The sequence below is a fragment of the Epinephelus fuscoguttatus genome, linkage group LG1 (genome assembly GCF_011397635.1).
Source record: "Epinephelus fuscoguttatus linkage group LG1, E.fuscoguttatus.final_Chr_v1".
Lineage (NCBI taxonomy): Eukaryota > Metazoa > Chordata > Actinopteri > Perciformes > Serranidae > Epinephelus > Epinephelus fuscoguttatus.
The window spans coordinates 46,716,686-46,733,352 of NC_064752.1; the positions used below are offsets into that span (position 1 = coordinate 46,716,686).

General features: G+C 43.1%; 1 protein-coding gene across 1 annotated transcript in view; it reads left to right on the forward strand.

The window, feature by feature from the left end:
* Positions 1 to 16,667, forward strand: part of si:ch73-267c23.10 (serine incorporator 1) — a 36,619-nt gene that overhangs the window by 17,258 nt on the left and 2,694 nt on the right. Inside the window, exons 6-9 of the mRNA XM_049571291.1 lie at positions 7,988 to 8,157; positions 9,153 to 9,243; positions 10,267 to 10,468; positions 15,477 to 15,704. Of these exons, the coding sequence (XP_049427248.1) occupies positions 7,988 to 8,157; positions 9,153 to 9,243; positions 10,267 to 10,468; positions 15,477 to 15,704 (691 nt within the window). The remainder of the gene's footprint in view (positions 1 to 7,987; positions 8,158 to 9,152; positions 9,244 to 10,266; positions 10,469 to 15,476; positions 15,705 to 16,667) is intronic.

The window sequence follows — 16,667 nt, forward strand, 5'->3', positions numbered from 1 at the left end:
TGTTATCTGCCATGTTTACACCTTCATGTGTGAATGTTATGTGTGGTGCATTTAAGATCTTTTCCAGCCTCGTCTGTCTGAGTGATGTCATAGTAAATGCCGCTGAGTTTACATATGCCACTATGCTGTGCGTTGTTAGTACAGTCAGTGCGTGTCCCATCACTATGTGTGCTATTTTCTGCAAAATTTTTGCCACTCCTGCTGCATGTCGAGTGCACGGTGGGTGTCTATCCTCGGTTGGGTCTAAGGATATGCTTACATACATCAGCACCTGTCTGCCTCCCCTTTTTCTGGAAAAGCACACCAGAGGTGGTGTGTGTCTTTCGAAACATCAAGAAAAACGGTAGCTTGTAGTCGGGGATGGCTAGATCCGTAGCAGCAGAGAGTGCCTGTTTGAGGGAGATAAATGAGGTTTCAGCGTCAGTGGTCCATACCAGGAGCAGTAAGATTGCGCATGCCCTGTGCGTTAACCATGGCACGCAAAGGATGGGTTAGTTCGCCATAAGAGGCCACATAGTGCTTGCTGTACCCGGTGAGGCCCAAAAATGACAACATGTCTTTCACGGTGTGTGGTTTTGGGTGATGCAGAATCGATTCTCTGTGTGACGGGGACACGGCCGTGCCCTTAGCCGACACTATGCGACCCAGGAACGAGACCTGCTGCCTACAGCATTGTAGCTTGGTTTTAGAGACTTTGAACCCTGTGTGGTGTAGGCGTAGTAAGACAGAGCGTGTGGCCTCCAGGCAGGTGGAGGGATCGGGTGCGGCCAAGAGGATATCATCAACGTACTGGATTACCACAACCCCTTCTGGTAGTGACAATTCGGCCAGCTGCTGTTTGAGAACCTGATTGAAAAGACCAGGTGACAGGATAAAACCCTGTGGGACGCGGTGTAACGTAGCTGTCTACCACGATGAGTGAATGAGAAAATGTCGCGAAGGGGCGGCGCGAGGTAGGCAGAAAAAGGCGCAAGGTCTATACAAGAAAACCACTTATGTTCTGGCGACAAGCTAGACATGGCGGTGTATGGGTTTGGCACTGGTACTGTGGGTGTGGAGATTACTGCATTAATGCGTCTGAGATCATGCGCCATGCGATATTTGCCTGTATTCTGTTTCTCTACAGGAAGAATGGGTGTGTTCCAGCTGGAGTTTGAGGCCTCCAACACTCCAGCCTGTAACAGACCCTCGATAGTATCTGCAATACCAGCCTCAGCCGCTGGCTTGTGGCGATATTGATTCTGCCAAATCGGTGTCCAATCATTTAACTCAAATGTAATGGGGGTGACCTGTGCACAGTAGCCCACATCGGTGGGCCCAGAAGACCAGAGAGAGTCAGGAAGTGTGTGTAACATGTGTTCTGCGTCTGGATGGTCAGTCTTTTCCCTACCATGAAACCTCTCTATCTGTCGGTGTTCCAGGATCGCCTTGTCTGTAGCTCCCTGCCTGATGCGATATGCTTTCTCAGAGGGTGAGAAATCCACCTGAGGAATTTGAGTGCGGATCCAATCAGTGAGTTGCATTAGCCTCTTACACATAGGGCCCAAGTCTTTGGCCTGATGTTTTGCATGGATTGCCAGAGATATGTGAGGGGAGGCTTCTTCCTCCCCCTTATACCACTGTTGCTGTTCTGAAGCGAGGTCAACAGCTGCAGCCACTCCCTCATTACCCACCAGTATACAGGACGACTGTATATCCCACCTGTGACCTTCAATTTCGTTATAAAATGCCTGCTGATATATCTCATCCCCTTTTCTATCATAATAAAGTGTTACATGGAAGGGATCAGGAGGAGGTGTGTAAGGATTTAATGACTGAACCCAAGGGCGCCATGACTGATAGAGAGCGCAAATCCCAGGAGTTGCTGTGGTGTTTGGCTCGAGGAGGCCCCAGTAGATATCTGCCCACTGTCCTTCAGCTGTGGGGGATGTGTCTGCAGATAACTACATTTGTGAAGATGAATGTACAGTTGACAATGAGCAGTTCACAGTGTATCCATTTGGGAACGTCACTATCAGTCCGTCCGGGCTGCACAGGATGGAGGCTCCACACTTTAATAACACATCTCTGCCCAAAAGGTTAACAGGACATGCCATTGAGGAAACAAATGTGTGTGGAAATGTCTGATCTGCTTGGAGTATGGTAGTGGTGAGTGGTTTTGTGAGTGGCAGATTTTCTGATTGACCCGAGAACCCAGTTAATTCAACCGCTGATGATGACATGTGAGTAGCAGACACAGGGAGGTTTAATGTGGAATACCGTGCCCCCGTGTCCAACATGAAAGGCAGTTCTTGATTCAGTACTTTCAGTCGCAAGTAGGGGTCTGCCAGCCCCTCCCGCGTAGGGGTTCTTGGGCCCCGTCAATATCCTTGGGAATCTTCCCAGGTCATCAGAGGATATTGACCCTGCGGAGCGACAGTGGCATTGGGTGCTTGATGCACATAATCTTGATAACCTCCCCTGTGCGGTCCCTGATACCCGCCCCTGGGGTGTCTGTTTCCGCCACCCCTGGGAGGTCCGAGCTGCCTGCCTCGCATCCTGTCCTCCAACCACTCGGGTCAGCATTACATGAGTGGGTCTGGTGTGGACAGCGTTCCCGCCAATGCAATGGGTCTCCACAAAGGAAGCACCCCCCATCAACCTGACCCCCTCTTGGGCCGCCACGTCTTCCCCCCCTGCCTCTGAATCTTCCTGTACCACCTCGGGAGCCACTCCAATTGGGAGGGCGAGGGTCTACCCCCTCAGGGGTTGGAAAAAGATCGGGGGTAACTGTGGGTGATGGCTGAGGCTGCTGAATCATTTGATTGTTTGATTTTTTGTCTTTTTTCACATCGTTCGTTTTACGACGTGCATCCTCCAATTGAAGTTTGAGCAGCTGAACCTGTGCTGAGTCTGTGCTTTCCTTCTCTTCCGCCTGTTTAGCTCTGTGTTTTTTCATGTGGTGTGTGAGGTGTTTCTCCCACTGTTCAGTGGAACAGCCAGGAAGGTCAGGATTGTTCTCTAATGATTCTTTTACCTTCATAGGCAGTCCCTCTAACACGGCCTTTCTGAACAGGGTGGTTTGTAGGTCACAAGACCCTGGGTGTACTCCAGCCACATCTACCCATGTGTTCTTACATCTGCTAAGGAATGTTGCGACGCGTCAGGTTCGATGTGAAACGTGAGCGTGTGCATGGCGCCAGATGGAATGGGAAACTGTTGTCGCATGGCCCGACCGATAGCAGTGGCATGTTGGGCGAATGGCTCTTTATCCGCTAAATTAACTGTTTTTGCCAACGCGTCTCAAGTGCAGTTAAATCCCAGCTGGAGAGCTGTTGTCCCAATAGCGCCTCCAGTCCCCTAATGCTACTTTGTGACCCATGGTCTGTTTACAGAAACGCTCCATCCAGGGGCCTCCTCCCTCTAATGGCGGGGGCATCTTATCCAGGATGCAGTGCATATCTGTAAAGGAGAAGGGTTGGTATACCTCTCCTCCTCCTGGGGTCTTTTCCAGGAGTGGCATGGCAAATGTTTTTGGCTTGTTCTTATTTTGTCGGAGATTATAAGGAGAATGTGGACAACCTGAACGTGAGCCCGCAGCACTGTGTGGCCTTTTGATTGACTTTATTATTCCTGTTAGTCTTACAGCCTTCGTACCTTGGTCACTCTCAGAGTCTGACCCTGACCATCCTTGACTTTCCTCATCCTCCATTTCCTCTATCTCAGAACACTCCTCTGGTTCTTCTTTCCATTAATTATTTCTCCTTTCTCTCTGTTGCTTCTATCTGACCTCTCTTTGTGCCCTCAACTGAAACACTGCCTCTGCTAGTGGCCTCGGCTCCTCCTCCATTGCTTCCACGTTAGAGGTGCTGGAGGAAAGAGGGCCCTGTTTCATGCTTCTCTTACTGTCTCTGCTCTCTATGCTGCACACATCATCCTGCATGTCCCTACTCCTGTCTATAGATCTCAGAGTCTCCTGATACACATTCTGCGCTCCCGCCACAATATTCATCACGTCCTGTTTCATTGCCTCCACCTGTACTATTCCCTGTCTTATTTCCTTCATCACTTCCTCTTTGGCCTTCACATACTCTCCTTCCACTATCACATCTGTATTAAGCACACCGTCTTTAATCATCAACATTGGCATTTGCATATTCTTTCCTGAATATGGTGGGGAATTGAGGTGTGTGTGTTTGGGGTATCTCAGGATACAACCTATTAGAGGTGGGCTCTGGTGGGGTGAGGCTGGATCCTTTGCAGGAGCAGACAGAGGTTGCTTATCTTTGTTTTGTTTTTGTGACTTTTGTCTGTGTTTTTCCAATAGGCCATGGCTGTAACTGCCATCTGATGGAGCAGAGCTCGTTTGCGCTCCTTCATTTCTTTTGATGTTTCCATTTTCTCTTTATAAATTTAGGTTCGTTTCTCCTTTTAGCGTGTTCTTCCAAATCATCTCTCGCCTTTAACTCTGCAGCCAGCAATTTCTTTGTAACATTTACTGCCTCCTCATCCCGAGGAAGCTCATTTTGGGCCTGTAATGCCTTCCATAAATCATCAAACTCCTTTCCTACAGCCTGTCTCTGCTTATCTATTACTCCTGACAATAACTGTTTCCTAATCTCCCGTACTGTGTTTTTACTAGGATGGGAGGACATCCACCCTGCTCACGACAGTCCCTGTCAAATTCACCGTCCATGATGTCTCTCTGTCCCTCCTCTGTCCTTACTTATTTTACTCAGAGGGTACTACTCACGATGTTAAAAAAAAATAAAAAACTTCACACAATTACAACAATACACACAATACTCAGCGCCACGTGATCGCTCTGCAGCGCAGTCTGCGGACTTATTTTCCTTTCTATCGCTGTGATTTCGCTGCTTAAGTTCCACCAATTGCAGGCCGACACATCCAAGCTTCTACACCACTCTCCTAGGAGGGTGCGGGATGCCTATGGCTCGGCGACAATTGGCTTCTATCTTAAGGCAAAATTACACAGCTGCCTCTTTTTCTTCCCCACAGAACGCGACCACCGCTCAGGCACGAAAAGAGTTGGAATTCGAGTCACCTCTAATAGACTCTACACAACTCTTCCGCCCAGAAAGATAGCTGGTTGTCGGTAAGCCACCCACAAAACAATATCCCTAAAAGACTTATTTATTTACACTCCCAATATCAGGGTGGTTCTGGACCACTGAATAGATGTCTCAACATGAGCGATAGTATTCAGTGTTAGGGATCACATGGAAAACGCTCCCTGCCCGCAGAACTCTGTAACCTCTTTTTGTGTTGTAGCAATCTACACAAAGGTCTTTCAACCTCAGACAACCCGTGTCTTCAGACTATATTCTCAGCTGTCCAAGGCAACCTTATGGGTTCTCCCCCCGAGCTTATCCACCTCAGGACACTTGTCTTTTTCTTTTTTAGAGATTAGATGGAAAACCTAATCTCAGGGTTTTTCACCCGACTATGTTTCGTATTTAGGAGTCAAATTTATGATTTGCTCCAGGGCCTTTCACCCGACTATGTTTCATGTTTAGGAGTCAAATTTATGATTTGCTCCAGGGCCTTTCACCCTGTCCTGTCGAGGTGTTGACTATGTTTCGTATTTAGGAGTCAAATTTATGATTTGCTCCAGGGCCTTTCACCCTGCCCCGGGGCTTTCACTTTTGTGTTTTGTTCTAACTTTATTCCTTTACATTTCAGACTAGGAGACTTTAGTACAATGACAACACAAGTTTTAGTGTTTCCAATTGCAGAACTTTGATAAAACAGGCGTCTGCTTACCTTCTTTTAGGCCGCTGCAGGTGTTGTCACAATACTGCTGTCCTCCGCTGTTGAATGTCTTTTATCCCGTCACTTCTCCGTCTTCAACTCACGTCTGGGTCACCAATTGATGGACTGGGGGCTCATCCTACTCTCCAATGTGCTATGTGTGAGCTCAGTCCTGCATGTTCTTTAATGAAGCAATAGGAGAAGATATTCGGTCTCAGTTAATGTAGTTTATTAAGCAGTAAAGGAATAAAATTACAGAGCTCTGGGTCTCAACTTCAAGTCCCTGACGAACAACAAAGGTGTGTCAGTTCACGAAGTCTGACCTCCTGTCCTGTCCCTGACCCAGTATATTTGAGCGTAACAGAGTGTCATTGTGCACGCAAGGCGTTGTCCTCTTCTCATTGGCAGTTCCACTTCCTCCTTCACCACACCACGCCCCTGCCTCGTGTTAATCTGACTCCTTCCCGCTGACAGTGGGGGCGTGGTTCCTGTTTTGAAAGACAAGAGAACAACACAACTCCCTACACGTGCTGTACCTTACTATCTGTACATCACTTTCTATTATTTTTACCATATATGAAACTAATTATCTAAGCATTGCGGTATGTGCTCCTCAGATTTCATGTCTCTTCCTCTCCTGTACTTCTCCGCTTCTGCAAAGCAAACACATTCAGATCAGCTGAAATCATCTTAGTATTCTCATTGTTCACACATCTAAAACTTATATAGTGAAACACAACTGATAGTAAAATGCATAAAATCATTCTATTCCCAACAGGACGTACCTTAAAATGACCTAAGTTCACGCAAAGCTCACACGGTTCCAAACACTGGTCTCCTGGAATAAAGTCCTATGTTTTGTGACCCATCCACCACCTCAACCATCCTCCTAACAAGAGGCCTCTTTCTTCTTTACTCCTCTGTGCAATATGATGTACAAATTTTGGCGCATCCTACTTTTTGTAGGAAAATGTATGAATGTACATGAAACCAGCCTGACTAATTTTGCATTACCCAACTGGTGGGTCCTGGTCCAAAAGTGGGTCACGGATCCATTCTGAATGGACTGCAAGTGACTCCCAAATGTGTCAAGTTTGTAAAAAACACACTTTAATTTTAAGTACAGTGAATTTCCAGTGCAGAGCTTTTATTTTGAAGTGCTGTTTCCTGCTGTAGAGTGAGTAAATAACAGACAGCTACTTGACAGAGATGGCAATCTAGCTCGATAACATGGCCAAACACAAATATGATGCTGAATGTATTAAACTATGTGGACCTTGAACTAATGACAAAGGAGAAATCTGGACCCCATTGCTGAACCAGTTGGGAATCACTGCCCTACAAGATCAGCTGAGACACATTGTCATGTAATTGTAAGTTGACAGTAATAATGTTAACCTTTCATTTGCCCACGTATCAGAATAAAACAAGGATCAGGAGAATCAAGACTGCAGTGCAGCAGGCTGTAACTACCTCAAAATGAAACTATATTAATATATAAAAGAGGTTGGTCTTCATAACATTGCAAAGAACAAATATTAATTGCCTCAAAATAATATATCAATAGGCCGAAACAAAATAATATAACAGACTGGCCTTCCTAACACCATTAGATGATGACAGACATAAAAGCATTTGCTTTGTCTGTTGATCTGTATTTCCTTCATAATCGAAAATATTTCTCCACTGCTGATTTATTCCTGAGTAAATAACATCATCCTTATCATCTCCATTTTGGCTAGTCAACTGCCGGCTGCTGTTTGACAGTGAAACAGAATTTAAAAAAAAGGTGTAACCTAAAGATGATATGGATCTATGTTCGATATATCAGTCCAGATAGATGGATTGTTACACCGTTACTGGATACTGTGGAAAATGAGCATTGAACCTGTTGCAAACATTCAGAATCGATATGTATCAATAAATCAATATTTTTGACAACATTATGAGGTACCACTAGTAACATACATTGTCATACATGTATAGCATATCCATCACATGCAGACTAGAATTGGTTGATTTTTGAATGTGGTGTTGATAGACACCACACTCCCACAATGCAAAACACAATGAAAAACTGCTCACAGCTGAAATAAATAATCAAAATTGGGGTGTGGGGACGTAAGACTTCAAATGTAAAATATATTGATTCCTTATGATTCCTTATATACTTCTTTACGAATGTTTTGGGCTATTTTTGTATCAGGTATTTACCTTTTCTCCCTTTTGTTTTTAGCTTTGCTGACAGTCACAATCCTCAACTACACCCTGTCATTTATTGCTGTCGTGCTGTCCTTCGTCTTCTACACCAAGCCTGATGGATGCTTCATCAACAAGTTCTTCATCAGCTTCAACATGTTGCTCTGCATTGTGGCCTCTATTGTGTCCGTGCTGCCTAAAGTACAGGTACGGGACAGAAAATTATACCTGTAGGAGAGCTGGTGGCTTAGTGGTAGAGCAGGTGCCCCATGTACAAGGCTGTTGCCACAGTGGACCGGGTTCAACTCCAGCCTCTGGCCCTTTGCTGCATGTCACTCCCTCCTAATATCATGAACACCTGTACAGTGTTGTATTCCTTAGTATACATGCAGGGAACACATTACAGTACAAAAGTAATGATACAGAACATATGATGTCAAAAAAGAGAGTGTAGATTACACCTTCATCGCTCTCAGACACTGTTTACAGTTTGTGATTGCTCTTATCAATATCCTTTTTATTACATGAATCAGAGACACAACATCACATTCTTTTTCAAGGTCTAAGTGGGGGAAATTGTATTGTATGGAAATAAAATGTGACCTTACCTTCAGGTCATGTTCAGAATGACTTCCTGCTGTCGCTTCCTGCTTGAAAAAATTTAGCCATCTCATTTATTCGGTCATCTAACGGCACAGTGGGAGTGCCAATGCCAATGGATGTGCTGGCAAAAAGAAAATGCAGGATTGTTCAAAGTTGGACCAGGCTCAACTTTTGTACCCGAGCATCATCAGACAAGGCGCTGCAGTGGCTAATCACATGCAGTTTCCTCCGTAGGGTGGCTGGGCTCAGCCTTAGTGAGATAGGGTGAGGAGCTCAGACATCCGTAGGGAGATCGGAGTAGAGCCGCTGTTCCTTCATGTTGAAAGGGGCCAGTTGGGGTAGTTCAGGCATCTGATCAGGACCCCTCCTGTTAGAGGTTTTTTGGGTAGGTCCAAGTGATAGGAGGCCCCAGGGCAGACCCAGAACACACTGGAGGCATTATATACAAAATAAATTTAATATATCCACTTACTGGCTTTATTCCATGTTTTTTTCCATACTTAGGGTTTTCATTAGTTAACAGAGTTTGCTCTGTTATCATGGAATAACATGCTATAAACTGATAGATTTCTAACTTTTGTATCTGTATGTGTCCCCAGGAGTCTCAGACACGTTCAGGTCTTCTACAGTCCTCCATCATCACCCTGTACACCATGTTTCTGACCTGGTCTGCTATGACCAATGAGCCTGGTGAGAATGTTTATTAGTTGTCTGAAATAATGCTGCAGCTTTGAATTAGCAAAAATAACAGCTATCCATGAGCTCCAAGCAAGTAGCAGGACAATGTTTTTGTCTCTGCCATCATTATGCACTGTGGTAATCATTTTAAAGAATTACCATCCTGTTTATGTCATATGATGATGAGTGATTGCTTTTGTTAGTTGTGCTTTTGGTTGTTCTGTGAAAAAAATGCATGATGTATACTGTGCTTGTTGGAGCACAACAATTTGTAGTTAATAGATTCATCCACAGAATGTGCATCATGCACAAAGCATTGCTATTGATTTGGAATGGTTTAAGTATTATTTTCAAGCTACTTTCATGAATTTCATGTCATGTGCTTTCACGTCATTTTTTCACAAGAACGTGTATTTAAGGTATGTGAAGCCCGGAACAAGTCTGCACGGGGTCTCATATTTTCTATCAGTCAGTGGGTCTCATTCATGAAACTAATTTGTGTGTAAACTGTTCGCAGAAGAAAATGTACCTGTATTTTGGCATTTATCAGTATGATAGGGGCTGTGATGTTTTCGTAGGTACTAAGGTACTAACAAAATCTTACTGCTTCTGACTGCTTGTAGTGCTTGTGTCAATAAGGAATGCACATAAATATTGCTTGTCATTATTAGAAATTACAATTTTAATTTGTACTGTGCTCTGTAATGTTCACAATAGGCAGCCATATCAAACCATTTTTTGGTTAAATTCTTGGATGATTCAACAGAGAACACGGACTTAACGATATCTGTTACCTCCTTTCAGGCCAGAATTGATTAGCATTCATGAACATACACATGCCTATGATCAAATCAGAGTTTCCTGGGGTGTTTATGAATCAGGTGTAGGTTTTTAGTACCAAGGTTTTATATGTGCAAATCTACTCACAGATTTACCAACATTTCATGAATGCGACCAAATCTCTGTAACCATTTGTACTTACAAACTGAGCTGTACATTCAAACATTGTGCTTTTTCTTTGTCTCCTCCCCTCAGACCGAGAATGTAACCCCAGCCTACTGAGTATCATCCAGCAGATCACAGCCCCAACACTGGCCCCTGTGGAGATGGAAAACCAGACAGCAGTGGTAATCATCGGCCCAGAGGAACCTGTCCTGACATCTCCGTACCTGCAGTGGTGGGATGCGCAAAGTATAGTGGGGCTTGCTATATTTGTCCTGTGCATCCTTTACTCGAGGTATGTTCACTGGGTAAGAGTAGAAACAATGAACCTGATTCACAAGATTTTTCTTGGGAAATTTGTTCTTGAGAAAAGTCCTTAAAAAAATCAGATTCGTGATGTGTTCTTATAATAATGAAATCCCATTATCCTCGTAAGTTGACAGTATTTGTCAGCTGATCCTAATTAGCATTACACCTGCAGTTCCCCATAAAAGGGCATGAGACTGCAGGGCTGTGTGCACAAAGGGAGACTGAAGAAGAAAACAAAGTTGAGAAAGTCTAAGAAGGTGGAGGACCAGACTCCAGACATAGGCTAAAAAAACTTGAAGTGGACGTGCTTCTGCAGAGAGTGAACGCCAATCATGTTGTCATACCAAGTAGCATCAGGAATGGATAGAAAACAACACAAGCAGATGCATGGGATGCTAAAAGTAAGCGTACAGTGGCACAACTGTAGTGACTGAGGACAGAGACGAGCACCATCAGGTGCATACATGTAAAGTAGAGCATTTGGGAAACAATCCGTGAATTTACACACACAGTTAATTGGAGTTACAGTTATAGCTCAACTAGGCCATTTAATTCGACTACAGTCCTTGTCACAGTATACAAGCATGGGAGGGGAATCCATTTATTGACTGAAGTATGTCCAACTCCACCACAGCAGGTGTTGATATGCCTCCTTTTAGCTTGTTAATGTTGGACCTTTTTCCAGTTGAACTATTACATCACAGACCAAACAATCGACAAACAAGTTAGCTTAGCTATGGTTAGCTAGCGGACAACTGACAAAATGACATAATCTCCTCAGTTCACATGTTTATTGTTGCTTTGTGTGATCAGCTTCTGCCAGAAACAACAATGGCGTACTAATGTTTTGCTAACTTCTTTTTAGCACTGTTATCAAATGACGACTGTATTTAACAGTTAAACTTAGTATTGCTACACCACTTCACGGACAAACAAAGGGCTCCTGCTAAACCCAGTGTTATTTGGTCCTCCTAAAGGTCCTCGGTTTAAAGTCCACGAGAAATGACAGTTTTGGATCAGACCCAATTGAACCAAGAGGTGGTGGGAATATTTCAAGAGTGGGATTGTTTTCTTTTAGGAGTCGAAGAAAAACATCAGCATGTCCATAGCATCACATGTATCTCCTTAATCCTTATATCAAAGGGGAATCTATGGTAATGAGATCTCCCGTTGGTGTTTTAAAAAAGGTAACATAGCCTGTGTACTTTTCTATCTCTGTGAAAAGGGGAGACTGCTAAAGACTGCTATAGACATCAAATGCTGCTGAATTCGTGGAGGATATTTGTAAAACGTAGGTAGTATGAACAGAATTCTTTTTAAACAGACGGGGTAATATATATAATATAGTCTCTATTAAGACATGGTGTAATTACATATACTTTTTTTATTTAATGATCTCTGTTGAATAAATGGTAAGCCATACTTTTAAAGTAGCCTACAAAATATTTAGATACACAGGCCTATAGTGGCATGCAAAAGTTTGGGCACCCCTGGTCAAAATTTATTTTACTGTTAATAGTTAAGTGAGTAGAAGATGAAGTGAACTCCAAATTCATGAAGTTAAAGATGAAACATGCTTTTCAACGTTTATGTAAGGTTGCAGTATTGTTCTTTGTTTTGTACAATTTTAGAATGAAAAAAGGAAAGGAGCACCATGCAAAAATTTGGCCACCCCAAGACATTTGTGCTCTAGACAACTTTTACCAGGGTCTCAGACCTTAATTAGCTTGTTATGGCTCTGGCCTGTTCATAGTCACTGTTAGGAAAGGTCAGGTGTTGCAAATTTCAAAGCTTTATTAATACTCTGACTCCTGAAACCTGGTCCCAACAATCAGCAGCCATAGGCTCCTTTTAACAGCTGCCTAGCACTCTGAAAACTAAAATAACTGATGCCCACAAAGCAGGAGAAGGCTATAAGACGATAGCAAAGTGTTTTCAGGTAGTTGTTTCCTCAGTTCATGATGTAATTAACAAATGGCATTTAACAGGAACCGTGGAGGTTAAGTTAACGTCTGGAAAACCAAGAAAACTTTCAGAGAGAGCTGCTTGTAGGATTGTTAGAAAGGCAAATCAAAACCCCTGCCTGAATGCAAAGGACCTGCAGAAATATTCTGGAGTGGTGGTGCACTGTTCTACTGTGCAGCAACACCTGTCCAAATGTGACTGTACTGTATACAGTACAGGCCAAAAGTTTGGACACACCTTCTCATTCAATGCGTTTTCTTTATTTTCATGACTATTTACATTTTAGATTCTCACTGAAGGCATCAAAACTATGAATGAACACATGTGGAGTTATGTACTTAACAAAAAAAGGTGAAATAACTGAAAACATGTTTTATATTCTAGTTTCTTCAAAATAGCCACCCTTTGCTCTGATTACTGCTTTGCACACTCTTGGCATTCTCTCCATGAGCTTCAAGAGGTAGTCACCTGAAATGGTTTCCACTTCACAGGTGTGCCTTATCAGGGTTAATTAGTGGAATTTCTTGCTTTATCAATGGGGTTGGGACCATCAGTTGTGTTGTGCAGAAGTCAGGTTAATACACAGCCGACAGCCCTATTGGACAACTGTTAAAATTCATATTATGGCAAGAACCAATCAGCTAACTAAAGAAAAACCAGTGGCCATCATTACTTTAAGAAATGAAGGTCAGTCAGTCCGGAAAATTGCAAAAACTTTAAATGTGTCCCCAAGTGGAGTCGCAAAAACCATCAAGCGCTACAACGAAACTGGCACACATGAGGACCGACCCAGGAAAGGAAGACCAAGAGTCACCTCTGCTTCTGAGGATAAGTTCATCCGAGTCACCAGCCTCAGAAATCGCAAGTTAACAGCAGCTCAGATCAGAGAGCAGATGAATGCCACACAGAGTTCTAGCAGCAGACCCATCTCTAGAACAACTGTTAAGAGGAGACTGCGCGAATCAGGCCTTCATGGTCAAATAGCTGCTAGGAAACCACTGCTAAGGAGAGGCAACAAGCAGAAGAGATTTGTTTGGGCCAAGAAACACAAGGAATGGACATTAGACCAGTGGAAATCTGTGCTTTGGTCTGATGAGTCCAAATTTGAGATCTTTGGTTCCAACCGCCGTGTCTTTGTGAGACGCAGAAAAGGTGAACGGATGGATTCCACATGCCTGGTTCCCACTGTGAAGCATGGAGGAGGAGGTGTGATGGTGTGGGGGTGTTTTGCTGGTGACACTGTTGGGGATTTATTCAAAATTGAAGGCACACTGAACCAGCATGGCTACCACAGCATCCTGCAGCGACATGCCATCCCATCCGGTTTGCGTTTAGTTGGACGATCATTTATTTTTCAACAGGACAATGACCCCAAACACACCTCCAGGCTGTGTAAGGGCTATTTGACCAAGAAGGAGAGTGATGGAGTGCTGCGGCAGATGACCTGGCCTCCACAGTCACCGGACCTGAACCCAATCGAGATGGTTTGGGGTGAGCTGGACCGCAGAGTGAAGGCAAAGGGGCCAACAAGTGCTAAACACCTCTGGGAACTCCTTCAAGAAAGCAGTAATCAGAGCAAAGGGTGGCTATTTTGAAGAAACTAGAATATAAAACATGTTTTCAGTTATTTCACCTTTTTTTGTTAAGTACATAACTCCACATGTGTTCATTCATAGTTTTGATGCCTTCAGTGAGAATCTACAATGTAAATAGTCATGAAAATAAAGAAAACGCATTGAATGAGAAGGTGTGTCCAAACTTTTGGCCTGTACTGTATATATATACATACATACATATATATGTATATATATATATATATATATATATATATATATATATATATATATATATACATATATAATATCAACAAGGAAAAAATGGTGATTACTTTCATTACTGGCATTAAATCTCTATTGTGTTGGGTGGGAGATGTGATCATATCTCCAAAGATATTGACCAAATCCCTTGGAACAAAATTGTATGCTGCTGGCCACTTGTGTTGAATTTTGTTTTTTTGTCCTTGAACACATTTCATCTGTGTATGTGCTTTGTTCCTGCTCTCATAGAAGTTATCAGCAAGCTCTGTCCTTCAGCCGAAATAAGGCTGACTCTGTTATAATCGTATTATTCTGTTTTATCACTTTATTAAATAACATGAAAGACAACTCGATTGTTTCACTCTTTATTTGTTCACTTCTGCCACCACACCCTCCACAATTTAATCCATAGCGTTAAATAGGCTATTTTATACTCCTTTTATGCACAAAAATAGATTTGTCCATTTCAAATATTGTTGGTGCCCTCATACTGCCATGTGTCCTTTATGATGGCACTTTAGGGCAGAGTCAGAAGATTCACACAAACGAGGTGATGGTGGAGGAGGTCCAATATTGTGCCTTTTTACGGAGGTAGCACGGGGGTGGTCTGTGCAGCCATTAAATACATCAAGACATATGGACCGAGAATTCTTTTCACTGTGTTACTTAATTTTTCCGTTTTGCCATTATATACATTTCTTTGTCATCTCCTACAGTCATATCTCTCTTGAATTACTCTATATTGCTTCCATGATCACTGTTGTTACTGCTCTGTTTCGTACGTATAAATACGGATGGAATGAATGCAGAGTATTGACAGAAGGCTCCATCTGTCTCCATTTCCATATCTTGCATTGGGCATAAATGAGCCCATAGGAGCTCTCCTAAGGGCTAACAAGCTTTGTGAATAACTTTTATCTCTACCAGGATCTAGGCTTAACTTAAGGGTAAATTCATACTTCTCATAATTTTCTTAGAACACTGGGAGCAACTCTTTGTACTGGGAAGCTTTACAAATGCAGTCTCAGGTTAAGAAGTAATTACCTATCAGTGTGAGACATGTATGTGCCTTTTCTGTGTTGTCTGTTTTTTCATATGATGTTGCGGTTTCCACTTCAGGGCCAATTTAATAAAAAAATTTAAAAAAAACACACAGTTTGTCATATTTCTAAATGGACACACAGTATCCATTTATCTCTGTTCTGCCCTCAGCATTCGTTCGTCCAGCACCAGCCAGGTGAACAAGCTGACCATGGCCTCCAAAGACTCGGCCATTCTGGCTGAGGGAGGCAGCAGCCCTGACCTCTCAGAGGAGTCAACAGGACCCAGGCGGGTGGAGGACAATGAGCGAGACATGGTCCAGTACAGTTACTCCTTCTTCCACTTCATGCTCTTCCTGGCCTCGCTCTACATTATGATGACTCTCACTAACTGGTACAGGTCAGTCCTCCCCCCTTACAACACAGTATTAAAACAGTTTGTATTAAAGGAAAATACCAAATAAGACAGTGTTGCTGCACCTGGCAATAAACACGACACTCAATGCTAAAACCCCATTTTAAATGGTTTCATTTTTGTTAACAACTACACCACTAAATATTTCAAACTTATGTAGCTGCTGCCATTTGCTGCTGCTAGACAGCTTTTTCATGCCTCTGCGCAGAAGATAGCAGTGGCCCAAGCCATTATGTTTTTGGGTTGTCTGTCTGTACGCATGTGCGTCCATTTGTTCCATTCTTGTGAATGTGATATCTCAAGAAAGCCTTGACAAAATTTCTTAAAATTTGGCACAAACGTCAACTTGGACTCAACGATGAACTAATTACATTTTGGTGGTCAGAGGTCAAGATCATTGAGATCAGGTCTGTCCCATTCTTATGAACACAGTATCCCGGGAACACCTTTAGGGAATTTCTTCAAATTTGGCACAAACATCCACTCGGACTCAAGGATAAACTAATTAGACAAAAGTGGTCAAAGGTCACTTTGAACCTGTCCCATTCTCGTGAATGTGATATCTCAAGAAAGCCTAGACAAAATTTCTTCAAATTTGGCACAAACGTCCACTTGGACTCAAGGATGAACTAATTAGAATTTGATGGCTAAAAGTCAAGGTTACTGTGACCTTGCATCTGTTTTATTCTCATGAAAGCAGAATCTCATGAAGGCCTTGAGGGGAACTTCCAGTTGGGTATGATGGAGTAGACACACATTGAGTCTGGCTCCCGATTTTCTAGAACACTGTTATTCCATTTTTATTTGTGGCCAAACAGGGATATTTATACCTCTGACAACATACGACTGAAAGATGGCATCAAAGTCAGCCAAACACAAAAAAGAGACTGGCCTTTTCATTTCAGTGTTCCTGAAGTCATAGTAGCACTAGACGCATAGCAAGCTTTT